At 31.3% G+C, this 25,623-nt stretch overlaps 1 protein-coding gene across 3 annotated transcripts in view; it reads left to right on the top strand.

Moving 5' to 3' along the window:
• The window catches only part of LOC105836049, a 180,181-nt gene that overhangs the window by 110,334 nt on the left and 44,224 nt on the right, over positions 1-25,623 (top strand). For 2 of the 3 annotated variants that reach the window (XM_036289467.1, XM_036289468.1), the window contains exon 3: positions 23,420-23,584. In XM_036289467.1, coding sequence (XP_036145360.1) covers positions 23,420-23,584 — 165 coding nt within the window. Of the gene's footprint in view, positions 1-6,146; positions 6,254-23,419; positions 23,585-25,623 lie in introns of all 3 variants that reach the window. The other variant, XM_036289469.1, reaches the window with a different exon arrangement.

Raw genomic sequence — 25,623 nt, 5'->3', positions numbered from 1 at the left:
CCTCCAATTGCTCTTTTGATAACGTTTCCATGGGAACATTAGCGGATAAAATACATTTAACTCGATGCGCCAATTCTTCGAGTTGTTTGGCGAACCATGTGACACAATCTTTATTGCGACAAAACCGGTATACGGATAACGCGTCGTCATACAAGCATCGCACGTAGTATCCAATGCTGAATACCTCATGTTGTTGATAGGCACACGTCATCGGCTCCGTATCAGGCTGTGTCTTCCGCAGTACGCATTCCAGGTCAGCGTAGACGATGAAGGGTACTCGCTCCTTGTAGTTTACGTTGCGGAAAGTTAGCCACTTGTCCTTTTCCGCCGGCAATATGATGGTGCAATCATTCATCTTTTGACAGTCTACAGTGTGTGATTGCAGCCTCTCACAAGATGAAAAATAGTGCAAGCACCTGTAAAGATATATATATATTTTTTTTAAATATATAGAAACACGAGAGTATTTATTTTTTATATAATATACATACCGATCACAAATGTATTTTTTTCCATTATGCTTGCTCACTTGCAAGCTCACTAGGCAGGATAGATTCCTAAAGCATGCAAAGTGTCCCACGCTGTCTTCGCGCGAATCTTCCACGTATAGAAGATTAACATGCTTCTCCCTCTTGTTACCCGTTAGTCGTAGTGTATAAATCTCCACCTGTGCGACAGAGGCGATAATTCTCATCCCGTAAACGTTGACTGACACATCGTTGAGTCTCTCAAATTTCTTACTATCCTTTAATGTAACGGGAAACTTGATGTCATCGAACTTTAAAACCGTTGTATAATGCGGATACGATGACTCCCGATACGAATATTCTTTAGCAGGGTGCAAAGCGGCGACCACCGACCACGCAAAACACGCATTGTCCATCGATTTTACATTCACTACCGCTTTTTTCAAAATTATTTCTTGCGGCAATGTCACGTAACACCCTGCGTGTAAAGGATTGTACTTATTTATATTAATAGTCAAATTTAATATACGTGAAAGCGCCCACCCGCTATCGCGTTCCTGAAACTCTTCGAGCGACGCTAACGTAGGCTCGATGACGTGTCGCTCGTACCAGTCGTTCAAGTCCAATGTTCGGAATAATTCACAATTTTTCGTGGTAATGCTTTTGTTAGCGCGCTTTTCACCCGTTACAAATTTACCGTTAAACGCGGTATTCACTTTTATACTGTCATGTGTTTCTAAAACGTTCCGCACTCGCTCTATCACTGTAGCCCTATCACCTGCGTCTTCGAGAAACTATCGCGGTTCGATGTAATTTGTGTTAATTATCGCACCAATTAGAACGCGGTTTTCAAACGCGGTATCTATCTCGCGCCATACGAGTCTTTCCTCGTTATCACTCGCGTAATTACCGCCGACGTGCTCGAAATGTTTTCGTAATCGCGTCTTTTCACCTTCGAGTCGCGCGATCCTCGCCACTAACGATTGTCTCTGTCCGACGGTGACTCGAGGACGCTTGACGCGACTACGTTCCTCAAGCCGCTGTATAAATTCATCGCATTGTTGCAACCATGCACAATATTCAACTAGAGTAGCGACTCTGCCAGCTTGCTCCAGGAGCTCAAGTTCCTCTTGATCAAATTGTTCCATGTTTTTTTTCAACACCTTTTTAACACTTTTTAGCAATCAATTACTTCCACGTTATTCAGAGAATTACTTCGATTCTTTGCGTCAAAGGTCTCACACCGACTGTAGCCCTATGCACTTTCTAAGCAGTTATATTTCGTCTATATCTCTTGACCTGAACGTGAGGATATGGATTTTACATGAATTTCAGTATACCTCGGTCAAGGATAATTTTCGTAGCAGTTTTCGTTTGAGCCAGGTCTGATGAAAAAAACTGATAACAGTATTGTACACATTTTTGTACTATGCATCTTAGGTAGACGTTTCTAAAAGTTGTAATTCAACGCTATACCTTTTCTTACCTGAGCGCAGCCGAAATATCGAAGAAACTGTTTATATTTATAAACATTAATAATAATAATAATAATAAACATCTTAATAAAATATGTGAGATGGTAAAACATACATATATATATATATATATATATGTCACACACACATGCTTGATGCATACCGGATACTATCGCAATGAATAGAGAGTGAGAGCGCACGAGAGAGAAAAAAGGTTACAGATATCAGCCTTCTATCCATAATTTATGGATTTTTAAAAAATAACAAATATAATCTATTGTTATCTCACAAGAACAGTTTTTCCCCATAAAACCGGAATTTTTTTAAAAGGTCTGCATGATATCATCCTGACCCTTACCCCTCCCCGCGTAACATCATACCCCCGCAGCGCCTATAAATACCCCCCGCGCCCCGCACCCCGCTCGGAGCTCCATGGCTCAGAACTCTCTTCTCTATACTACTCACATTCATAGAATTAATACATGGTTCGCTGTTACTAACCCAAATATTCTCGTACCGATTGTGCTTGCAGAAGAAATTTCTCAAGCATTTTATTAAATGGGGGAAATCTGAAAAAACCACAGGCGTCGTTCCGGGTCCATGATATGCGGAACACTGACTTCCTTTTCCGTTATTCTAAATTTGTCCCACATAGAGCGGTTCTAAGAAGCACCATCTGATGTTACCTCGTCAACTTTAAAGCCGGATTTCTCGACCAAAATTATGCATTTTATAATAATTTGGTGCAAAACTGTTTCACATGCATTTCCACAACTAAGAAAGCATCCTAGTGTTTGCATCCACTTGCCTTTAAAAAATTGAAACATAAGCACTAATGTGTGGTCTCCTTTTTTTCCTGTCTGGTGTTTTGGAGTGTATTTTCCCAAATTTGTAAAACCCTCAAGTTGAAGATTGTTACGATTAAATGCGATTGTTTTGAAAACTTTCATCTCATCTAACAGCAAAACGCAATAAAAACGTAGAAATTAAATAATATAATAGAAATATATAATAACCCAGCTAACCATTTGCTGTCAAATTGTCAGCAGACTGCTAAAAATTTCTTGCGGAATCAGGCTGCCAAAACCATGGCCTACTGTGTCCTCGAGTGCGTCCCAATTGCAAGCAAAAAGTGTTATCAAATTGGGTGCAACACCAGAGCAGACCTGTCACTAGCAATACAATGACAAATTCACGCAGCAAATTGAGAACAGATGTTGCAACGTAAACTCACAGCAGATTTGCGCCAAATATGCAGCATATCTGTATTCATAAATGATGACAGATTGGCGACAGATTTGTCAAATCTTTTCATTTTCACAGTTATGATTTTATTTGAGAATCGATGTAAGCAGTCTCCTGGGAAGATTTATTAATTCAGGAATAGGAACAGATTGAATAACCCGGGAAAAAATGTATATATCTAATTATATATAATTTTGTATAACTTTGTAGATCTAATTATGTATGGATTTTGACCTGATCTAATTAGATCTAATTAGATCTACAAATTTATACAAAATTATATATAATTAGATATATACATTTTTTTCTCGGGCAGAGAGAAAAGTTTTTTGGGATTTAATAAATTTTCTTATAAAGGATTTGTTACCAAAGCTAAAATTTAGCCATGACAGCTAAGATGTGTCTTTAAGACGTAATAAAAAATACATATGTCCCGAAAGCTCACTACGATAGCATAGGTTGATCCGGTTTCTGTCACCGTGGATGGTCTGCTCATGTAGCCTTTGGAGTGTAAATTGCATTAGGAGAAAGGTGCCGCATGAGTCGCCTAGCGGCAATCCGCGAACTACATACTTTTTAAATTTATATAATATAGAAGTTAGAAATTTAATTACATTCACCATAATTGTGATTGCATTTATTATATAAAAATGGTTAATTCGATTGACTATAATTTCTATTTGATATTCTACTATATTATTATTTTAAATTATTATAATTTATAGTAAAATTTTTACCCTGTTTGGGACAACTATACATATATGGTTATTTACACTAACATTATTGATTATAGCAATAATAACTATAAGAATAATATTTGCAACTATAATTATTTTACTATGCAATTATAATTTCAAATACTAGATACTTTTCTCTCAGTATATATGCACACATAATTAGATATAATTATATGTTTTTAAATTAGATCAAATTTTTAATGGGTCCCATTTAATAGATCACATTTTTGTGGTAAATATGGTAAATTAAAATATATTTTTATGAATAGAAGATTATTTATTTATACTTATATTCATTTACATAAACATTCTTATATAAAATATTTTATACATATACAAAAAAATATTGCTCAAATTGTGCAATAAAATAAATCAACATTATTAATAAAAAAATTTTTTAATTAAAATTTGTCTAAAATTATAAAATATTATAAATTATAAAATTTATGATATGCAATAGAAATTAATCTTCCCAGATAGCACAGAGTTCAAAAGGAATTCAATTGTATGTCACCAATTATGTTACCAATTATGAATTCTTTTTAAGATCTTATTTATAAAAATAATTCTTTTTGTCTTATTATATCTTAAAAAGAATTCATAATTGATGACATATTATTGAGTTCTTTTTGAATCTCTGTGCTATCTCTGTGCCATCTCTGTGCCATATCTGTGCTTCAATTATGTGAACGATAAACTCTGTGTACGCACGCATACATATATTGTGCGCGTGAATGCGTTGTCGACGGCGTACGCTCGCGCTGAATGCCGGAACCACTCAGAGTTGAGCGCGGAGGGCTTGTTGCGCGAATCCGGGGACTCGCTGTAGGAAAGGATGAGCACAAAAAATGTAGACTACTCAGAAGTTGTTTCGTTTAATTCACAGTCACTCCTTTATTGGTAATAACACACAAAAAAAGATGTCAATGTATTTTCTAGTCGAACGCTCGGTTCCTGCCTATCGTCGTCGCGACGGAAATCTTACCGGGCGCGTGTCAAAACGCCCTAACAGGACGGAAATCTTGAGCGCGAACGAGACGGAAGGATTTTACGCGAGGTAGACGTTTGATCGCGAACGCGAGATCAATGTCGCTTCTCGGAAAGTTAGCACTATGCACTTCGCACTCGCGATCCGCGACAATTCTACAATACAAAAGAAGGAAACCTTAAATTCAAAATGAATTGAGTTCAAGTTTGATACTTGAGACGAGGAATACCGCCGAGTAGCGGATGTGTTAGAGTTTTAGAGAAGGCGAAAAACCGAAAGAAAATTGTAAGTTGCTTGGCGGGCAAGAGCAGGCGCAAGACTGACGATCGGTGATCGCGCCGAAACGTAGTGCGATCACCAAACGCGGAAAATCATGCGGTCCTCGGATGACACGCACGGACTCACAGAGTCTCGAGTCATGCCGGGAGCGAGTGATCGCTGTGTTACCGTTCGCTCATCGCCGAAAGCCGTTGACACGGCACGTCGACGACGCGCGAAATGAAGCAACGAAAACTCGTGTTTAGAGCTCGAGCTCTAAACATATATGAAAATAAAATTACTTATTCTATAATATAAAAATGGTATTTTTATGCAAATTTAATGCAAACACATTATTATATATATTTTAATCAAACATAAAAGTATATATAAATTTGTATATAATTTAAATTGAAAAAATTACAATATAACTTTGAATAATATGATATGGAATTATAAAAATATTTTGATATAATTATATATAATTATTTAATCAAAATAGAATTCTAATATAATGGTGTATAATTCAATATGGGTTTATAAATATCTTGATATAATTATATATATTTATTTACTCGAAAAGTAATTTTAATAAAATGTTGTATAATTCAATATGGGTTTATAAATATCTTGATATAATTATATATATTTATTTACTCGAAAAGTAATTTTAATAAAATGTTGTATAATTCAATATGGGGTTATAAATATTTTGATACAATTATATATAATTATCCACTCAAAAATATAATTTTGCGTAATTTGATATAAAGTTATAAATATTTTGATATAATTATATATAAATTAATGTATAAATTGATCTTATTATATGTAATTATATATAATATGATAAAATTATACATAATTAGATATAAACTTTTTTTCCCGGGAATTTACCCCACTTTCTCTTTAGCATCTAATATTTCCTATAGAGGGACCTCAATTGACCTATCTATTTTCTCCCTTTATATTGCAGGTATATCATCTATTCTAGGTGCAATTAATTGGTAGTTCTGTATCGTAAAAGTATAATGTGGCGGTCCTCCGCCACATCGGACTCCTCCGCAGGCGCAGCGAAGGAAGGTAATTTTTGCTTACCTTAGTCGCGCTGCGAGTGGTCTTTATGTAGCAAGTTGACTGCATTTTACTCCCGAGAAAGTAGGCCGTCTATCGACGGTGCCGCACTTTTTATTGCCAATTTGACATTTCGACAGATCTGCTGCGTTTCTGATATCAATCTGTCGCGTACTTTAACACACAAATGTTGTTGCATTTCTACAGACAATTTGCTGACATTGTTTGCACTTTGGTGTTTGTCGTCAATCTATTATCAATACTTTCAATAAATCTGCTCGCAGTTCACTATTATTTTATCATGTATTCTGATGACAGACGTTGCTAAATATTTGCTGAATATCTGCTAATAGTGTTTGCAAGATATGTTTCTCATTTGTCGCCTTTTTGGCAACAGAATTTGTTGCCAACATTTGTCACAGCAGAAATGGTTATCGGGGAATATAATCACAATAATATAATTAGTATAATATTAGTATAATTAGTCTAATATAATTTGTAGTAAAAGAAACGTTAAATTATATAACATACATTATATATATTAGTACTTTAACAAAATTAACGTACCACACACATTAGAGGGTTCCATTTTTGCACTTTTTTCTTTTAATACTTTAAACGTACTTTTTTGGAATCCGTAGCAACTTGCAAAATTAATTGCTTTAATGTACTGATTTAACGTATCGATACACACATAAAAAAGTAAGGATGCTGTGATTTCGAAGGTGGTTATACGTTGTCTTGCTTTTGATCTACAATAACAAGCATTCATATACCCACTGTGTGGTGTATCTTATGCCTTTATTATTTTTTACTTTAGAAGTTGTAAGACATGCTTGCACAGACAATTGCTAATTAATGGGAAGTTTTAATATAGCATCTTCTACTGCCTGTGTATTTGCCTGAGCGCATTTCTTTCTTATACATTCTACTTGTTTTTTTAGACTTACAACCTATATTATAAAAAAAACATCACGAAATAAACCAATAAAAACTACTGAAACAACATTTTTACTTACAGATAGTTAATGATCAGAAAAATATTCAAAAATGTTTAGAAAATTTTCCTTCTTTTAAAGTCTTACATTATTTAAAAAATATTTTTACATTTTTCACGGAGATATTTATCATTTTTGGACAATTTTTGTAGTAGTGTGGGCATCTTTAATGTTTTACGTATTTTTCTATAATCCCATACAGCACCGAAACTTTCAACAACAGTGCTGCAACGTTACAATATTACGAGTTGCAATGTAATATTGCAGAGACGCTTCAGAAACATGCAATATCAATATTACGCCGGAACTTTCCAGTAATGTTGTAGAAATATTATAAAATTCCAAAAATATACATATTAAAAAATATGCATCAAGTGTTCCAATATACGTGCAACTTCGTGTAAGAAGACATTTGTGACATTTTTAAATAGTTTTGTGAGATTTACATATTTGGATTTGTGTGCAATATTTATACCAAAGATTATAATCTTTTTAAGATTTATAATAGAACAATAAATTAAACAATTTTTTAAATAAAAAATTGTTAAATTTTACTATTATTTTATAAACCTCAAAAAGTGCAATTAATCGGCTATAAATATTAATGCTAAAATTTTTATATGTATTTATTAATATTATTGCTTTTGACAATAACTAAAATAATGCTACTTAATAAAAATAATGCTACTTAGATAATAGAATATTCTGTAAATTTTTATTTCTATATAAAATGTAATAATAATTTTCTAATTTTCTACTATGCTTCTAATATATTTTAATAGGTAAACTTTGAAAATGTATAAAAATATTTAAGAGAAATTTTAAAAAATTCATTGCAATTGCGTAAATTCACAATTTGTTATCGGAATTTTGGATGGAAAAAGATTATAAAGTTACACAAATTGCAACAAATTTCTTTTTAACTCTCTTGCCTTTATATATTCTCAAAGTTTATCTATTAAATTTAAAGCGTTATGCATACTTATAGCAACGCGTTTTAATGCATCAAGTACATTACAGTGATCTTACATTGTAATATTTCTCAGGGCGGACATTTTAGCGTTGCCGCAAACTTGCAGTAACAGTGCAGAAACATTTCGCAACGTCTATGCAATATTACAATATTTTAATGTAAGGTTTCTGCAATGTTTTTGTAATCTTTCGGTACTGTATGGGATGTTTTGTACTGTTATGAGTGACACACTCATAAGGATAAAAAAGATGTCAGTAACACGATGATGTAAGTCGGTCAGTTGCAGCAGTCAGCATCGAGCGTATCGCGCAAGGTTTCGCGCAATCCGTTCGACAATTAGCGCAATGCTCCTTAGACAGCACTTGCTGTCTAAGCAATAATTTGGAATACTGACCGATTTACGCCATCACGCAATCCTCTTCTTCTTTCGATCCAACTACCGAATTATCGGATATATAAACCGGCGAAAGAAGGTGAGAAACGGGTCAATCCGAAGTAGACAAACTAAGATAACACACGACACTCTGCTTTGCGGGGTCGTGTATCGCCGATACAAATCATTCTAAATACACAACCACGACACTCTGCCTTGCGGGGTCGTGGACAGCGAGCTCATAGACGCGACACTCTGCCTTGCGGGGTCGCGATCTATTCACTGTAAACGAATAATACAATAAAAGTGCTCAAGACAAATAACGGTGTAAGTGACCAAATACCTTCCTCGCGAGATCTCTGGCAGCGATCCCTAATCGTACTCACAACGAGGGGTACAACAGTACATGGTAAACATCTTTGGCGCTGCCCACCACGTACTGAACTATCTCTTATCACATCCAATATCACTTATCACATAATTTTGAACTAAAAAGATGAACAACAATGTAATAAATAGAAATATAGAAAACTAAACTTCGTATTTTCAATTAAAGAAAATATACAAATAAAAAATTTCCCATTACAATATTATTTTTAAAAAGTTAAACACATGATGATAGTAAATAAATATTCACAAGTACCATCTGATTCATATTCAGGTCGCACGGAAAAGAAACAATTAACAATATTCTTTAATTGATCTGTAATGCTCGTTTCTTCATTCTGTTCTTTTAATTTCTCCTTATTAATGGGGCTCAATACATTATAGTACATAATCACTAGTGGAAAAATAAATGAAACAACATTTTCTTTCAAATTCGGTACCTTACGTTGCACCATAATAATTGTACCGTCTGCCATATGAAAGATATCTTCTTTGATAATGTCATCTTTCTGAAAATGCAAATCACAGATGCAACTTGTTATGCTAAAAGTATTAATATCCTTTGCAACAATTTCACTGTCACGCCAATTATTGAACATTTTTTCCGTGCAAGCTGTAAAAAGGCTTTTTCTTTTAGAAGTTTTTTTTTCTACCTTTTGTAATACATCCACGTATTCAACATGCCATTTTACAATATTTTATTAATACAGGTAAACAAACAGAGATACAGCCGGACTAATCGGGTAAGATTAATTATTGCAAATGGCAGCCATGGCTATGAATCCATTCTTTCAACGAACCTTCTAATTAGGGTCTAAAAACAAGGTCACTTTTGTTTTACAGAGATCGTACTCCTTACTCTTACTCCGTGATCTATAGTCTATGTGCAGTATAGCACATAAGCGCCTCTTGTATCAAAAGTGGGGCTTATTGAGCCTAAGTCGATCGGTTTAGCCGTTTTTGAAATCCGAAATTTCAAGTGCTCGCAAGTCGTGTATTCGCGTATAAAACGGTCGGCTTGTTTACTTGGTGCGAGCCACTACTGTGTCTCTTGATTCTCAATATACTTTTATGATACTTTTATAGTAGAGGTACATTTACGATTATTACATTACATATCATAACTACTTCTTGCACTTCTCGCACTGTGATTGACTGCCAAGTGGTCAATAGCGAACGCGCTATAAGATATACTTAGAAATTTTATTCCGCTCAGTCTCTCAGCATCTCAGCAATAAAAAATGCAAAATAAATACTTGGGCTTGTATTCCGATTTCACTTTTATAAAATAAAAGTGCCGATCAAAGTACTATAACTGTGGCAATACAAGTTATCATATCTGAACCAGGGTTGAGAACTATAGTTCTCAGTTATAACTCGTTATAACGAGTCACTTGTAACGAAGTTACAGTTACTTTTTTTGGTAACTTATAACTTAACTTCTTTACTTTTCTCCATCTGTAACTTAACGCAGTTACATTTTTTTGGCAACTAATAACTATTTTGATAGTTACTTTAATAGTTGCTTTTTTTGGAACATGCGCCAAAATTTTTAATCAACAACCACAAATAACTCATTATAACGAAGTTACAGTTACTTTTTTTGGTAACTTATAACTTAACTTCTTTACTTTTCTCCATCTGTAACTTAACGCAGTTACATTTTTTGGCAACTAATAACTATTTTGATAGTTACTTTAATAGTTGGTTTTTTTGGAACATGCGCCAAAATTTTTAATCAACAACCAGAGAAAGTCAAGTTCACAGAAGAGGAATTGTATCGATTCTTAAAATCGAATAATTGCAGTATTAATATGCTAAATAATTATACTGCAATTAGGAAACTTTTTATTAAATATAACACAGGTATTCCGAGTTCTGTATCTGTGGAATACATGTTTAGCATTGGTGGCCATAAAGAGGTTATCTTAATGATGATATATTTGAATATCAAATTCTATAAAATTTATAAAAATTTTTATAAAAATTTTATAACAAAAAAATATTCTTTGCGGAAAGGAACTACAGCGGATTACAAAAAATTATATTACAGGAACTACATAAAAGTATTACACGAAATTACAGGCTAAAGTATTGTAATATTTTGTAATATTTTCGCACTACACGCTCGAATTATAGGAAAATAACCTGTAATATCTAGCCTGTAATATATTGCCAACATTACAGGTTAATAGCCTGTACCCAGATAGCCAAGCGAGATTGAGCATATCGGGCAAATTAATGCACTGCATGTATGTTGTGAACTTGCCCACAATTTGCTGTCATTGTAATTTAACGTGGAACAAAGTTAGCATCAGGAGGGCAAATAACCTTCATGAGTTTATGAAATTGTAAGTGCATGCATTGAGGAATAATAAACTTATCACATTGACAGCAATTTTATGTACACTAAATGAGAACTTTGTAAAGGTAAAAGTCTAAATCGTATATTACTGTTATAAGAATTAAATAAAATATATGCATGCATGTTGACAACTTGCCGTCAGTTTGTTCAATTCTAACGAAGAATTTTACATAATATCAGAACAATAGACAGTTTGAGGAAACACCTTGGCTTTAGTTTGATGAAATTAATAGGGAATAAGTGACAGCAAAATGACAACACGTTGCCTTCATTTGGCTATCTGGGTAATATCACAGCGGGATTACAGGAAAATAATCTGTAAAGTATAATTATACATGGAAAAAAAGTATATAATGTAAAATAATGAAAAAATTATTTAATTAAAAATTACATGCATGAAATTTGTTCACGGCCGGTGGCCAACATCCAATGTAATCAATATTTATATAAATAATTTATATGATAAGACTCGCTATCTCAAATTTTATGGATGGCATTACACGTGTAATGCATTACACGTGTGTAGTATATTACACATGCAATGGATTACACGTATAGTGAATTACACACTTCATGGACTAGACGTGTATTCCGTACTACAGGAATTTCACGCACTGTAGTAATAACAGCGTGGAATAACTATAGATTACTGCGATCCTTTCTATAATAACTACAGAGTCCTGTAATAAATACACAACTGTAATATTTATTGACTGTAGTTTCTTTCCGTAAGGAATATGAATCAATGTTTGACAACCAATAAAACATTATATTTTATTTAATTCTGATAACAGTAATATACGATTTAGACTTTTACATTTACAAAGTTCTCATTTAGTGTACATAAAATAACTTGTTAAAGAACATAATTAAGCACATAATATACAACAATTATTAAAGCATAAAATGTAAGATTCTTATTTCTTATATTTAAAATAATGTACAATCATTTAAGAAAAAAGTAACTAAAAAGTAACGATTTGTTATTTTTTTAGTAATTGTAACTGTAACAAGTTATTTTTTTTATCGATAATTTGTAACTGTAATTAGTTACTTTTTCAATGAAAAAACTATAATTATTTACTTTTACAAAGTAACTTTCCCCGACTCTGTTCTGAACGCACTTTTACTTTTAAACACGGATCGCCAGGCACTGCATAAAAGTGCGATTTATCGCAAAAATACTATTCTAAACTACTTTTATAGCACATTTATACAATTTTTAATAAATGTATTATTAATATTTTTTTATAAATTTTTATTAAATGTGCCCAAGTCTCTACATTTTTTTAATATAAAAGTACAACTTTAAATAACTCTAATGGTATTTATATGATAGATTTTTTTAATAAAAAATAAAATAAAATAAACAATAAAATAAATAATTAAATAATAAAATAAAATATACTGTTTATTATATTTTATTTTATTATTGCTTTACTATCATGATACTATAATGATATGGTTAATGGTTCTCGTTTCCTTTATCCGGAACTGGGATGTTCCAACAAAAATTAAAATATTACAATGCAATAAATAAATAATGTATAAATTAAAAAATAGGCAAAAATAGGCAGTTGATTACGTCAGCAATATTCAAAATTTTGATCAATACTCATTTGCACGCAATGGTGCCTGACAAATAACTGAAAACACGATCGACAACAGCGTACTTTAAGTGCAAAATATGTTGCACTTTAATTTCACCTTTGCACTTATAATCCTTTATGAAAAAAACTATTGAGATCCAATAATAACTGTTCAGAAAAACTATTGGCAAATTTTCAGTAGTTTTTTGGCGGACTACTAAGGAAACTATTTGGGACTAAATAGTATTTTCCAATAGTAACTATTCACAAAACTATTAACAAATAGTTTCCTATAAGAAAATACTATTGAGATTCAATAGTAACTATTCATGAAACTATTGACAGTTACAATGTAAATAGTTACTACTAGAGAATTAGTGGCTTAAATAGAACTCTCTAACAATAAGTATTCGCAAGGCTATTGATGAATAGTTACTATTCAGATGTGAATAGTTACTATTGAAAGATTATTGACTTGAAGAGTAATAGCCCTAATCATAACTTTTGCCAGATTGTAGATGTTGAAGAATGGTTTTGCCATTTAATTCAAAATTAATTATTTAGAAATTATACATTTTTACATCAATGTTTTTCACAAATGAATAATTATGAATAATTTAAGTACAGTAATCAGAGCCCCCGCAGGGATTTTGCCGCAGTATCCTCTATCACCAAAATTCCAACTCTACTGTACGAACACACGTCCACTCTCTACTCACCTCACGCCGGAAGTCCTTATAATTTAAGTACAGTGAACATACGTATTTGTAAAAATAAATAATTACTGAATAATTTTAAACTAAATAACCATTCGTCAACGATCTGGCAAATAAAGTTATTTTATCAAATAGATTTTATCAATATATTAATATATCTTTTCTAATTAATGTTAATCAATCATGTGAATCAAATAATCAAAAATCGAATATATTATATATTATCTTACAAAGTGAACATTATAAGAAATGTAAGAAATAAAATAATTTATTATAGAATATTGTTTTTTATAATTTTGTAGAAAATTTTTCCGCCAGGGAACTGTGTAATAATTCTTTCTGATAATATCATGTATAATACTATATTAGTACTTTTTCTGAATATATTAATTACCCAATATTAATAAAATAATACAATAACTATCGTCATATATTATATAATATATATAATATATAACTTGTCGTTTTCTAATAATTATCGAATCTCCATTGTTCAATAGTTCTATTGAAATTAATGCTTCATTAGTATTCTAATTATCAATAGTAACATCACCAATAGTATGCTGCATAGTTTGTACAGCATACTATTCCTCAATAGTAACACTAGTAGTAGTCACAGTTGTATAAAACTGATAGTCAAATAGTGTACCATTCGTCAATAGTAACACCACCAGTAGTCATATTTTATGAAACTAATGGATCAATAGTATACTATTTGTCAGTGGTAACTCCCTCAATAGTTACAGTTTATGAAACTATTGGATTAATAGTATACTATTCGTCGTACAGCAACACTGCTAAAAGTGTACTCTTCGTCAGTAGTAAACTGTCAAAAGTTACTATTAACCCATTAACACTCAAAAGACACGCAATTTTTCGTTTATTTTTGAGCTTTATTCTCAATAGGAAAAATGGAAAATATTTTGACCAAAACCATGTATCTTGCTATTTTTGAGTGTGCTCTTTCGATTTCCGGAGTTAAAATTGCATTCTTATGTCTCAGAAAACCAATATAGCAGACTTTAAGTGGAAAAATACTGAAAAATTGGAAAAAAAAATTTTAATAATTTTTTTCGAGTAGAAAAAGTATTAAGATCTATTTCTAACCGCGTCCAAAGGTGGATAAAATAATTGAAGTTTAATGAGAAGTTTTTTTTTAACTCCAATTCACTTCAACTTTTTCAAAATGGCGGAAATTGCAAGAAATTTAGTGAAATATAGATTTTTTCTCAATAATTCTATGAAAATCAAGCATTGTCAAGCTTCATAGTATGAATTTTGGATGAATTTAACATTATTGTTCATGTTTCATCAGAATTTACAATCTTAATAATAGCGGATCCAAGATGGCGAATGGAAAATCAGAAAATGTCAGAATTTCCAAATAAAAAATATCGTATTCTATAAAAAAATTTCTTGAAGAAAGTATTCTTATCAATTTTTCATTGGATGCATTGTTTTTAAGAAAATAAAATTATAAAGTTTTGAAATTATAATCACTATAACACTTATTCTTGAACTATCAGGCCAAAGAAGACTATCCTTCGTACGTTTCTACTATAAACTATTTTAAGGGTTTCTGAGGTTGCTGATTCCAAATTTGGTGATAGATTTTTAAAATTCATAATGGTGGATTTAATATAATGGATGGAATATAAAAATGTCAGAATTGTTAATAAAAAAAGAAGTCCCGCAATTTTAGTATTTTTCAAGTAATGTACTTAAAATTTCCGTCCGTTAGCCGTTACTCATGAATGTTTTCCAACTCTTACCACGTGGACGGTTAAGAGTCTTTGTTTTTTTTTTTATTTTAAAACTTGATATTTTTTAAATTTTGTATTTTTTAATATATTTTTTAAAAATAACTATTGCTGAAACAAAACTTACAATAATATAGATTACACGTATTACAATATTTCTGAGTTCTAATCACACATGTTTCTGAGGAAAATTTCTTCTTGAGAGTTTTAGTATAAACATCGTGCGATTTCGAACGAAGTTTTTTACCATTGTCAATACCATATGCGTTGACGTACATGATGGTCACTGCAATAATATTTTGCCATGCATACGTTCAAAAAAATGGACGTGGGTAGTTTGGATAAGACTAACTCAAACTGCGATTGTTAACTCAGTAGTGATGTACAACGCATCTGACTTAGAGAGAAAAAAATAGGATCAAAAGAATTTGCAATGAGTATTGCGAGACATTACCTTGACAATGGTAAAAAACATCGTTCAAAATCGCACGATATCTATACTAAAACTCATAAAAAGAAATTCCTCTAAAACATGTGTAATTAGGACGCAAAAATATTGTAATACATGTAGTTTATATTATTGTAAGTCTTGTTTCAGCAATAGTTATTAAAAAAAAATACAAAATTTAAAAAACAAAGAAACATACCAAAAATTTTAAAATCCAAAAAAAACAAAAACTTTTAACCGTCCACCTCCACGTGGTAAGAGTTGGAAAACGTTTATAAGTAACGGCTAATAGACGGAAGCTTCATCAAGTACATTACTTGACAATACTAAGTTTCTTGTTTTATTGAGAATTCTGACCTTTTTATATTCCATTATATTAAATCCGCCAATTTAAATTTTAAAAATCTGTCACCAAATTTGGAATCAGCAGCCTTTAAAATAGTTTATAGTAGAAACGTACGAAGAATAGTTAGATTATTCATATGTACGCATTTTTTACGCAGTAGATAATGATTATAATTCACTTAATGAGTTGTTTTATACATGTATACGCGCTTTTAATTTATAGATTTTCTTAAGTAAAAAAAAATTTTGTATTAAATATATTTTGAAGCTTTTCCCTTTTTTTACCTAAAATTATTATTACCGTTATATTTTTTTCTTTTTCTCTTTTTTTTCCTAAGAAATATTTTAGAATCACGTGAGTGTCAACTAGGTCTTTTTGTTTTCCTTTTTTCCTCGTTTTTTTTTCCCATTAAGAACGGATTTTGTCCAAAGACAATTGAGTGTTTCTCGATCCTGTGCATCGTATTCCACAGGCATATCAACATTTGTTGATATGGTTGTGTCGCCAGTTTTACCACTGTTATACTTTTTATATTGATTCAAATAAAATTCTTTTATATTAATCTCAGGAGAGCGACAAATAATCAATTCATCCTGCCGATATCTTCGCGCACGAACAGAGTAGTTATGATTTTGTAGAAGATGAGTTCTCAAACAGAGCAACACATCTGAGCAGCATTAAGTGCTGAAATTGGATCAGATAATCAATTAACGAGGTTGCATTCTTCGCTTAAAATTTTTAAGAGTAAAGCGGCATTATGCCGGATTTGTTTTTAGACACTCAGGTGATCTATTTAAATTATTATTATTCAAATAAGTTATTCTAACTTATTTTTTTGTCTAAGCATTTATTATTTTATTTTTATATATTTCTTTTGATAGAAAAGGAAAAACTTCTGAAACACTATGATTATTTGTCTTATAGTAACATTTAAATTCTAAAGTTATCTTATTTTGGCAATATGGAACAGTGTTATGTAATAAGTTTTCGTAACGTTATATCTTACATAAATATGCAATATAAATTTTAATCTTAAATTAATGTTTATAAAACAATGAAGATATAAAATTATGAATACATGTAACTTTAATGTCGATAAAAATATTGATAGAGAAGAAAGGTTTCTTAAAAATGAATTTCTATATTCATTAATGTCTGATTCGCTTAAGTTATATTATATTTTCTTGGTTATTTTTCTACTTTGTTTTATAATTTAACTTGATTTATATATGAAGAAAAGACGCAATTACAGCATGGACAATTATTGTATTTATCATTCATTCGACTTGTCACGCGAAATTTCTAAACGGGATATTTTGTTTTGACGCAATAATAACGATTACTTAGATTATAGAATCTTATCAAACTAAGATTTTATTAGGCTTATAAACAAGATTGAATATTGAGTTAAAGCTTGTAGCTTAGTTAAAACCTTTCAATTAGATTGAATTGAATATATTGATTTTTTAACACAAATATTTTTTTTTACAAATTTTAGGAATATTTTCAATTTTAGAAAAATATTAATAATTAAAGATTCTTAGTTTTTTTAAATTTTGTTATCTATATATTTTTTTATTTTTTATCTAATTATTATTCAACCTTGGTTATGTAATTATTATTCTATTTGTTATCCTTTCAATTATAAGCTAAAATTATATGTTATTTTGTCGTGAAAATAAAGGTATTATAAGAATAAAACTAACAATTGACATTATTAAAGAATTTTACAATTATCTATTCCTTATCTACTTATAAATCTACTCATAAATTTATATTCAATATGCTGCTATCCTTTGTGATGTGCTGGATGTCTTTCATGTTGATTCCAGCCAATAGTTATTTGTTTGTTTTTGCTCTCGCTATGATGCTCGAGCTTAAATTATTGTTGCGTTTATTGTCCTTTTTTCTAAGGATTCGTATTTATTCTTCTCGGTTCCTTTTCATGCGGCGAGATAATTGTTTAAAAATGATGAAGAAGGATGTAGTGTGTAAATTTTTCTACATGACGTGCATGTGATTCAAGGATCCATTAAATGGATAGAAATACATGTCGCAGCATGTGATTTAAAAGTAAGGTAATGTAACTGATTATTTTGCAAAATATTTTTGAGTTTAGAGGTTTTTTATGGATTCCAAATATTGTCAATCCTTTTATCTCTTGTTGATAAGTAGGCTGTATAATTTTTTAAATTTTATCTTTGGTTTATTCAATGTAAGAAAACTTGGAATTAGAATCTTGGTTTTTTTTTTTATTTCCATAGGCTGGGATCTAAAGATTTCTCGTCGATATAGTTGAAGTGCGTATATTATTTTTTGTGTAATATTAACAAATTGTGGATATCTGTTGTAATATTTTTATATAGTTGTATATTGGAGAATTTATTCGTAACTTGCTTAGAATTTGATTTTGTTTATCCTTGTTTAGTTCTTCGTCCTTGTCGCGTGTTCTTCCATCATCTTTGGCATCATTTATTTTGTCTGGTGGATTATTTCTATCTTCAATTTTATTTTTTTGTCCTTGCGAATCTAGTTGTTCCTTGTCTTCTATGTCTTCGTCATCTTCAGCAAGGTATCCTTTGTCCGAGGGATTATTTCTGTCCTCAATTTCTTCAGGTTTATATTTATTTTTCTTCGAGCTCTTGAATAATTTTTGTTGACAAATGTGATGATAAACGTATAACAATGTAGTAATAATACTAATAACGTAGTATAAAATAGTAATAAGCTTATAATTTCTTCGGTCTTGAAATTGTATTTTGTTAGATTTAAGAGACTCGTGGACTAATATCTTCTCTTTAATTTGTAATTTTAGCGGTTGATACATTTCCTCGTGTATAAATAATATTTGGTTAGAGTTCCTAGCAGGTACATCGTTAGATAACGAATCTCCCATTTTTTCATCAAGAGAAGTTGAGTTTGAGGTCTTCGTAGCTTTCGTCCTTTTTATTGGAGTCTTTCAGTATCGTGGAAATTAATTTCGCATTTTCCGGATCATTAAGGTTAAGAATTTCATCGCCATTAATTTCATTGCCGTTTATTTCTTCTTTATGTTTCGATTTTCTTCTCCGCATAAATTTTTCTATTGTCTTCTGTGATTGGATTTGCATTGATACAAGGATTTTTGAAAGTGGTTTATTTTTCTTCTTGGAATCATATAATTTCCTTGCATTATAAAATTTAGTTATTCTTATGAGCTCTTCAATAGCAATATAAAAGATTTTATTTTTATTATATTTATTTTTTATATTTATTCCAATTCTTGGGAATTTTAATTTTTTCAGATAAACTAAGGAGCTCTTTGTTTTTTACTTCTTTAGGAAAAATCGTGTTGTATCACATAGTAAGGTTTGGTTACTTTCCTTTTTGCAATCGACTGAAGAATACATTAAAGAATTTTGGAGATCTTCCTCTATTGTATCATAATTTCCAAGGGGGACTTGATATTCCTTTCCCTTTAAGATTTCAGAATTATTTATTGATTTACGAGGGGTTTGGTAACTTCCCCCTCCAAGGATTTCTGGATCCCTGGGCAGCCCGAGGAATGTTTGAAAATCTCCTCCCTCATAGATTTTTGGACCTCTGGTCAATTCAAGAGAGGTAACTTCCCTCTTCAAGAATTCTTGGATCCCTGGGCAATCCAAGAGAGATATGGAAATCTTCATTTCCAAGGACTTTTGGATCACTACTTAATTCACGAGGGGTTTGATAACTTCCTCTTCCAACTCGGGAATCTAGAACTTCGGGAGAGGCATAGGAGCCTGATTTTTGTTCCAGAATAGATTTTTCCTTCAAATTTTTATTTTTTTGTGTTAGTGTATGTTTATCTTTTTCTTTAATTTCAATTTCGTCTTCGGGTTTGTTTTTAATTATCCCTTCTTTTTTATTTAACATTTGAATTTCTTTATTTATTGTTTTATTCTCTTCTTCTATTATGTTTTTATTTTCATTTATAATTTCGTCTTCATCGTTTTTCAAATTTACGTTATAATTGTTGTTCGTTTTATCTTTATTATTAATATTGTCTTTTATTTCTTCCTCATCAACTTCATGATCAACAAATAATAAGGATTTAAGACGTAGGGTTGGTACCTGAACTTCTATTTCTTCGTCCAAGTTACTTACAACATTTATATACGTCTTTCCTAAGATAACTTCCGCTATAGTTTCTATCGCATAAATTCCATGCGCTATTTTTAATCTAGGTATATACCCGACTTTTATTTCAGAGTTTTCTACTCTCATATAAAATGGTGATTTTAATCGTGATGCTACTACAATCATTTCAGGTGAAAAGAAGGGTATATTAATTCCAAAAACGTCTAAATGTCCCTTTGCATAATTTATTTTTGCGGAAGTTTGGTAAAAAAAATCATTGCCTAATATACTTGGTTGTAAGATCGGAAAGTCGTTAGTTACAATGTGAAAAGTTATTTCCTTTCCGTAAAAAAGTAAATTAATTTCTCTTAGAGTGTAAGTTGGATAATTGTAAATACCATTTAATTCTAATATGTTGTAATTAATTGTTTTATTTTTGGGCACAAAATTTTCTTTAATTAAATTTATTTCATAACCTGTATCTAATGCAAAAGTTATAGGAGAAGTTGATTCACAAATTTTTATCTGAACAGTAGGCGGATGGCTATGCTTGTCGAGATTTATCATTATGGGGTTCCCAAGCGTTTTTGTTAACATTTTCTGTGACGCCCATGGATGTGAAACTCGTTCGGTCCCCTATTGCATACCTGACTTCGAAGGAGCCGTCGGAGTTTTCCGGCTCATACATATAATTGTTACTCGTGATACGTAGTTCGTATCATTATCATATTTCGTAGATACGAAATATAGGTCAACGTGCCGATAGGCCCGCTATAACCCGTTTCGAGTCGTATGTCCGTCGGTCCAAGTTTCGAGTCAACGAATTGAATCGCTTTAACTCGGAATCGGACCAGGTGCAGTCTTTGTTCGGGATAAGGGAAGGTCGTTGAAATGTAAATGAATGATAAAATTTACGTAAAATTAACAAAGTATTTATTCTAATAACACATAAAAATTAAAATAAAAAGAAAGTACAAATGAGTGCTGAAGTCGTGGTTTGACATAATTTGTTGGCTATGAATTTATAAAGATTAAATTACAAGAATGGTTCTAAATAAATTGCGCAAGAGTTTACAAAGTTTAAAAATACGCAAAAGGTTATAAAAATAGATTTTCGGTTGAGTTTACAAAAGTTTTAAAGTTTAACAAAGGGTTATTAATAAAATTTTAAAAATACACAAAGGTTATTAATATAAATTTTGGAAGTGTAAAACTAATGGGCAGCTTTTTGCTTGTGAGTGACATTATATCTTAAATAATTCATTATAAATTAAATAATTGAACGGCAGCCTCGGAATCCGCGCACTGAAATGGCCGGTCGGACTCTCGAGCGGGGGTCAGGGCTCGCATCTGCAAACCGGGGAAAGAAGGGGGACGAAAAACTCTAAGAGGGAATTATTTATAAATAATAGGAGCTTGTCTTAAAAAATTAAAACAGAAGGGAGTAGCTGAATAACGTAAAAACAAAGAAAGAAATTGTGATTGTGGGACTTACTGGTTCTCGAATAAATCCGTTGGAATCGAAGGGATTTCTTGACCGGATGGAACGGCACTAAAGTTTATTCGCGCACTGATTCTACATGATTACTAACTAACTGACTAACCAACAACTCACTTACTCATTGACCAACTAACTAACAACTGACAACTCTCTCCGTAACTCTAAAAACTCTAGACGTAACTAAACTTACAACTAACTCGTTTTCTTCAAGATTTGGTATTATATATATTGAGTCTTACAAGGGGAGGATCCAGATGTAGGTGGTTCAAATATTCTAATTGGTAGGACTCTTTTTCAGGATTGTGTAGTGAATTCTAAGTTTTCTTATTGGAGAAATAGTTTTTCCTCTTTGCCCAATCATACGTTGAGTAATCTGTCGAAAGTTTCTTTGTTTCCTCTCACATTCCTTAATTTTATCGAAGGGATCCTATCGCATAAGTTATCTTCCCTTTGGGTTTAAGAGATAAATAATGTTTTCTATCGTGCTAGACGTGCTACGGTATGGTTTGCAGATGGAGGAAACGGTTATTTATTTTTTGCTTATGTTTAGATACTTTATTGCTCATTTTTTGTGAGGAAACGTGAAACTTTGCTTAGATTCCATGTTTGGTTTTGAATTGCTATCTTCAGAATTTCTTATTTGTTGACTCAATATTCAAAAGGAGTCGGAATTATCAACTTGGTCGTTTCGTCCATCCATGTTTGTCATCACGTTTCTAACAGACTAATCCTTGACGCATAAAAAATTATCGGAGACCGTTGAAACGAAATTTCTTTTGTAAATTATTTATTTCTCTGACGAAGGGAAATCGTGGAGTCTGCCGGACGTGTGAACACATTTAATTTATTAATAAATTCTATTGTAAAAAGATTTTTGTTTACCATTGATGAGGCTAACTCGAAATATTTTTGATAAAAGACAATATAAAATTTATTTTGCTTTATTATTTGCTTTTTAATCTTGTTAATCTCATTTATTAATATTCCTGACTCTTTATATTATATTATTCTTTTTTTTTATATGTACTCTTGTAATAATTGTTTTTTTACTATATTCAAATTGTTTTATAAGCGACTGAAAAGGTGACTTTGTAAAGTCGAAACGTTTCGCAATTTTAAATCTAATTTACGCCAAGTTGTTTCGAATAAAATTACATATTGTTTTTATTAAATTTAATTTTAGTAATAGTTGTATTAAGAATTAAAAATAAACTGTTTAATAATTATTAGTTATTAGAAATATTTATAGCACGTTTATTATATAATGTATTTATAATAATTTATATAAAAGTTATCGATTAATTACTTCTATGTTAAAAATGGACCAAAATATTAATCAAAGATTAAAAATAATTACTTAAAAATTACAATTTGATCAATTAAACTATTAGATTGTAATCCTAATTCATTTTATTTAAATTAGTTGAATCCTAATCTCTAATTTACAATCTTCTATTTAATATTTAAAAACAATTAACTTTTTATTTAAAAAATTGTTTTACCTAATTGCTGGATATATATTTCTAAAATATTTTAGGTGCAACTAAGTTACAATTAAGATATTTATAAAATAATTCTGTATTATTTTCGAACATTAAAATATTTTATATTTATTTTACAGGTGATGCTATGCAATGTTATCAGTGTAATAGCCGCAATAATAGCCAATGTGCCGAACTTGTTCCTCCAGATTCCATGAAGATAGATTGTTCAGATCTTAAAGATGGTGCAAAATATACAATGTGCCGAAAAATTACACAAGTCATTGAATTTAGTGTCAATGGATGTATGTAAATAATACTATAATATTATGTATATAATTTATTTAACATATTTATATTAGTTAAATTATGTCATAATATTTACTCCTCTATATTAAAAGCATTAATTTATTTTAAAAAAAAATAACTCAACGTTTTATTGAAGGATATATACGAAAGGTTACAAAAAACAAACAAATCTAAAAAATTAAACAAAAATGTTTTTATTTGTAAACTATTTATTGTGAAAATAATTTTTCTCTGTATAATATATAAGTATAAAAAAAATTGTAAGCTCTGATTATTACTTTGAAACTACTATTGAAGATACAGTGGAACCCCGCATTAGTGAACTCTGCGTTAGTAGAAACTATCCCCTCCATATACTCTCAATGTATGTGAGTAACGTGAGTGGGGGATAGCAAGACAGTCGCGTAGTAACCAGTTTTCGTAGTTACGACGTGTTTATAAAGATCGAGATTGGTGCGAAACTGACTTGATCTGAGACATCGCTCTGCTTGCAATTTTATGATTAACAGACCCCAAAAAACAAGAAAAGGGTTGACAAAAAATGCGCAGTTCGGAACTACGTTTTGTAGCGGCTTGCCAAAAAGATCGCCGTCGCCAATGCGCCGCTTTGATCCTACAGCCGAATGGATTGCCACTGCGACGCGGGCACATTAAAAAAAATACGGAAACAATCAAATTTTCCACATTTGGTTTTATAAATCAAGTGCCGAATACATTTAATCTTGAAGTGTAAACATAAACTGACTAGATGGTAATACCGCCACGTCCCTGAATTTCACAGAGTTGGAGTGATCACCCCACGTTAGTAGACTCAAAGCCCCAAACAGTCTACTAACGCGGGGTTCCACTGTAGTTCTGTCACGTAGGACCGGATTTTGTGATACTTGAGAGACCTATTAAATTTGCCAGAAAAAAATTTTTATTGCTCATAATTAGGAATATAAAGTTTACTTAAGCTACTACTTTTGTGTTACAAGTGTAATAGGTCAGATATTCCTTGCGAATGCGGAGAGTTTATCTGCACGGGTGAAAATAACCGATTCGCATATGTTACACACAATATTTTTTGTTACTTGTGCCTTGAAGTGTGGACCTTGAGTGCTTTTGCGTCCTTACGAATTAATAGGTACCATTAGGTTCGCGAAATTCTGCGAGAATTACCATGTGTGTCGCGAGATAGCATGCGCATGCGAGTGAAATAATAAAGCTAGACGTAAATAAATTCAGTTTGTCGTGGATTAAATTAGGCGATAGTGCTGAAAGAAATACTATTTTCACGCTATCTATTAAGAACACAAAAACAGTGAAGTACTGGGTTATCGGTAAATGACGACTTTGTGGACGGAAGAGAGCAACGAGGATAATTTTCGACGCACGTGCAACAAAATAGTACATTATACAATAATAAAGGCGCAAATTCAGCCTTCTATGCAGGTGTGCAAAAAGTCATTACACCCGTGTTGCATATCGTATTTTTTGTTACTTGTGTGTCGATAGTTCCTTGAGTGTCTTGAGCTCTCAAAAATTGACAGGTTAACTGAGGTTAAGTTTGCAAAAGCGGCAAAGCGTAGATAAATTCTGTAAGAGTTTTACCATATGCATATCGCGAAACGGCGTGCAGTGTTTAAATGATTAAACGTGCTAAAAAAGTCATGCTGAAATGTTTTTCACGCTATCTATTAGAGGACAAGAACTGCAATAATGTTAAATGCTGAAATTGGTGACTTACTCACAAAAATGTGACACGAAAAGAACCACTTTCGACGTACATGTAATAAAAAATAAATTTTTTAAATAAATTTATGATTGTACACTTTTCAATGTATATGTGTCATTTTCTGTAACTACATCTATGGCTACGATTTTCTAGCTCTCTAACAAGGGAACGGACAGAACTGTCCCTCACCGATTTTAATGAGCTTCGGATATGTTGTAGAACATAAGAAAATATTATACCCATATTTTTTTTTATCTGCGTATCTCGACATTTAGGGGTTGAAACCACCCCTCGAAAATAACGCATTTTTTCGTTTTT

The sequence above is a fragment of the Monomorium pharaonis genome, chromosome 7, assembly GCF_013373865.1.
Source record: "Monomorium pharaonis isolate MP-MQ-018 chromosome 7, ASM1337386v2, whole genome shotgun sequence".
Classification (NCBI taxonomy): Eukaryota; Metazoa; Arthropoda; class Insecta; order Hymenoptera; family Formicidae; genus Monomorium; species Monomorium pharaonis.
Note: the sequence above shows the minus strand (reverse complement) of the source record. Positions and strands in the feature narration are given on the sequence as shown.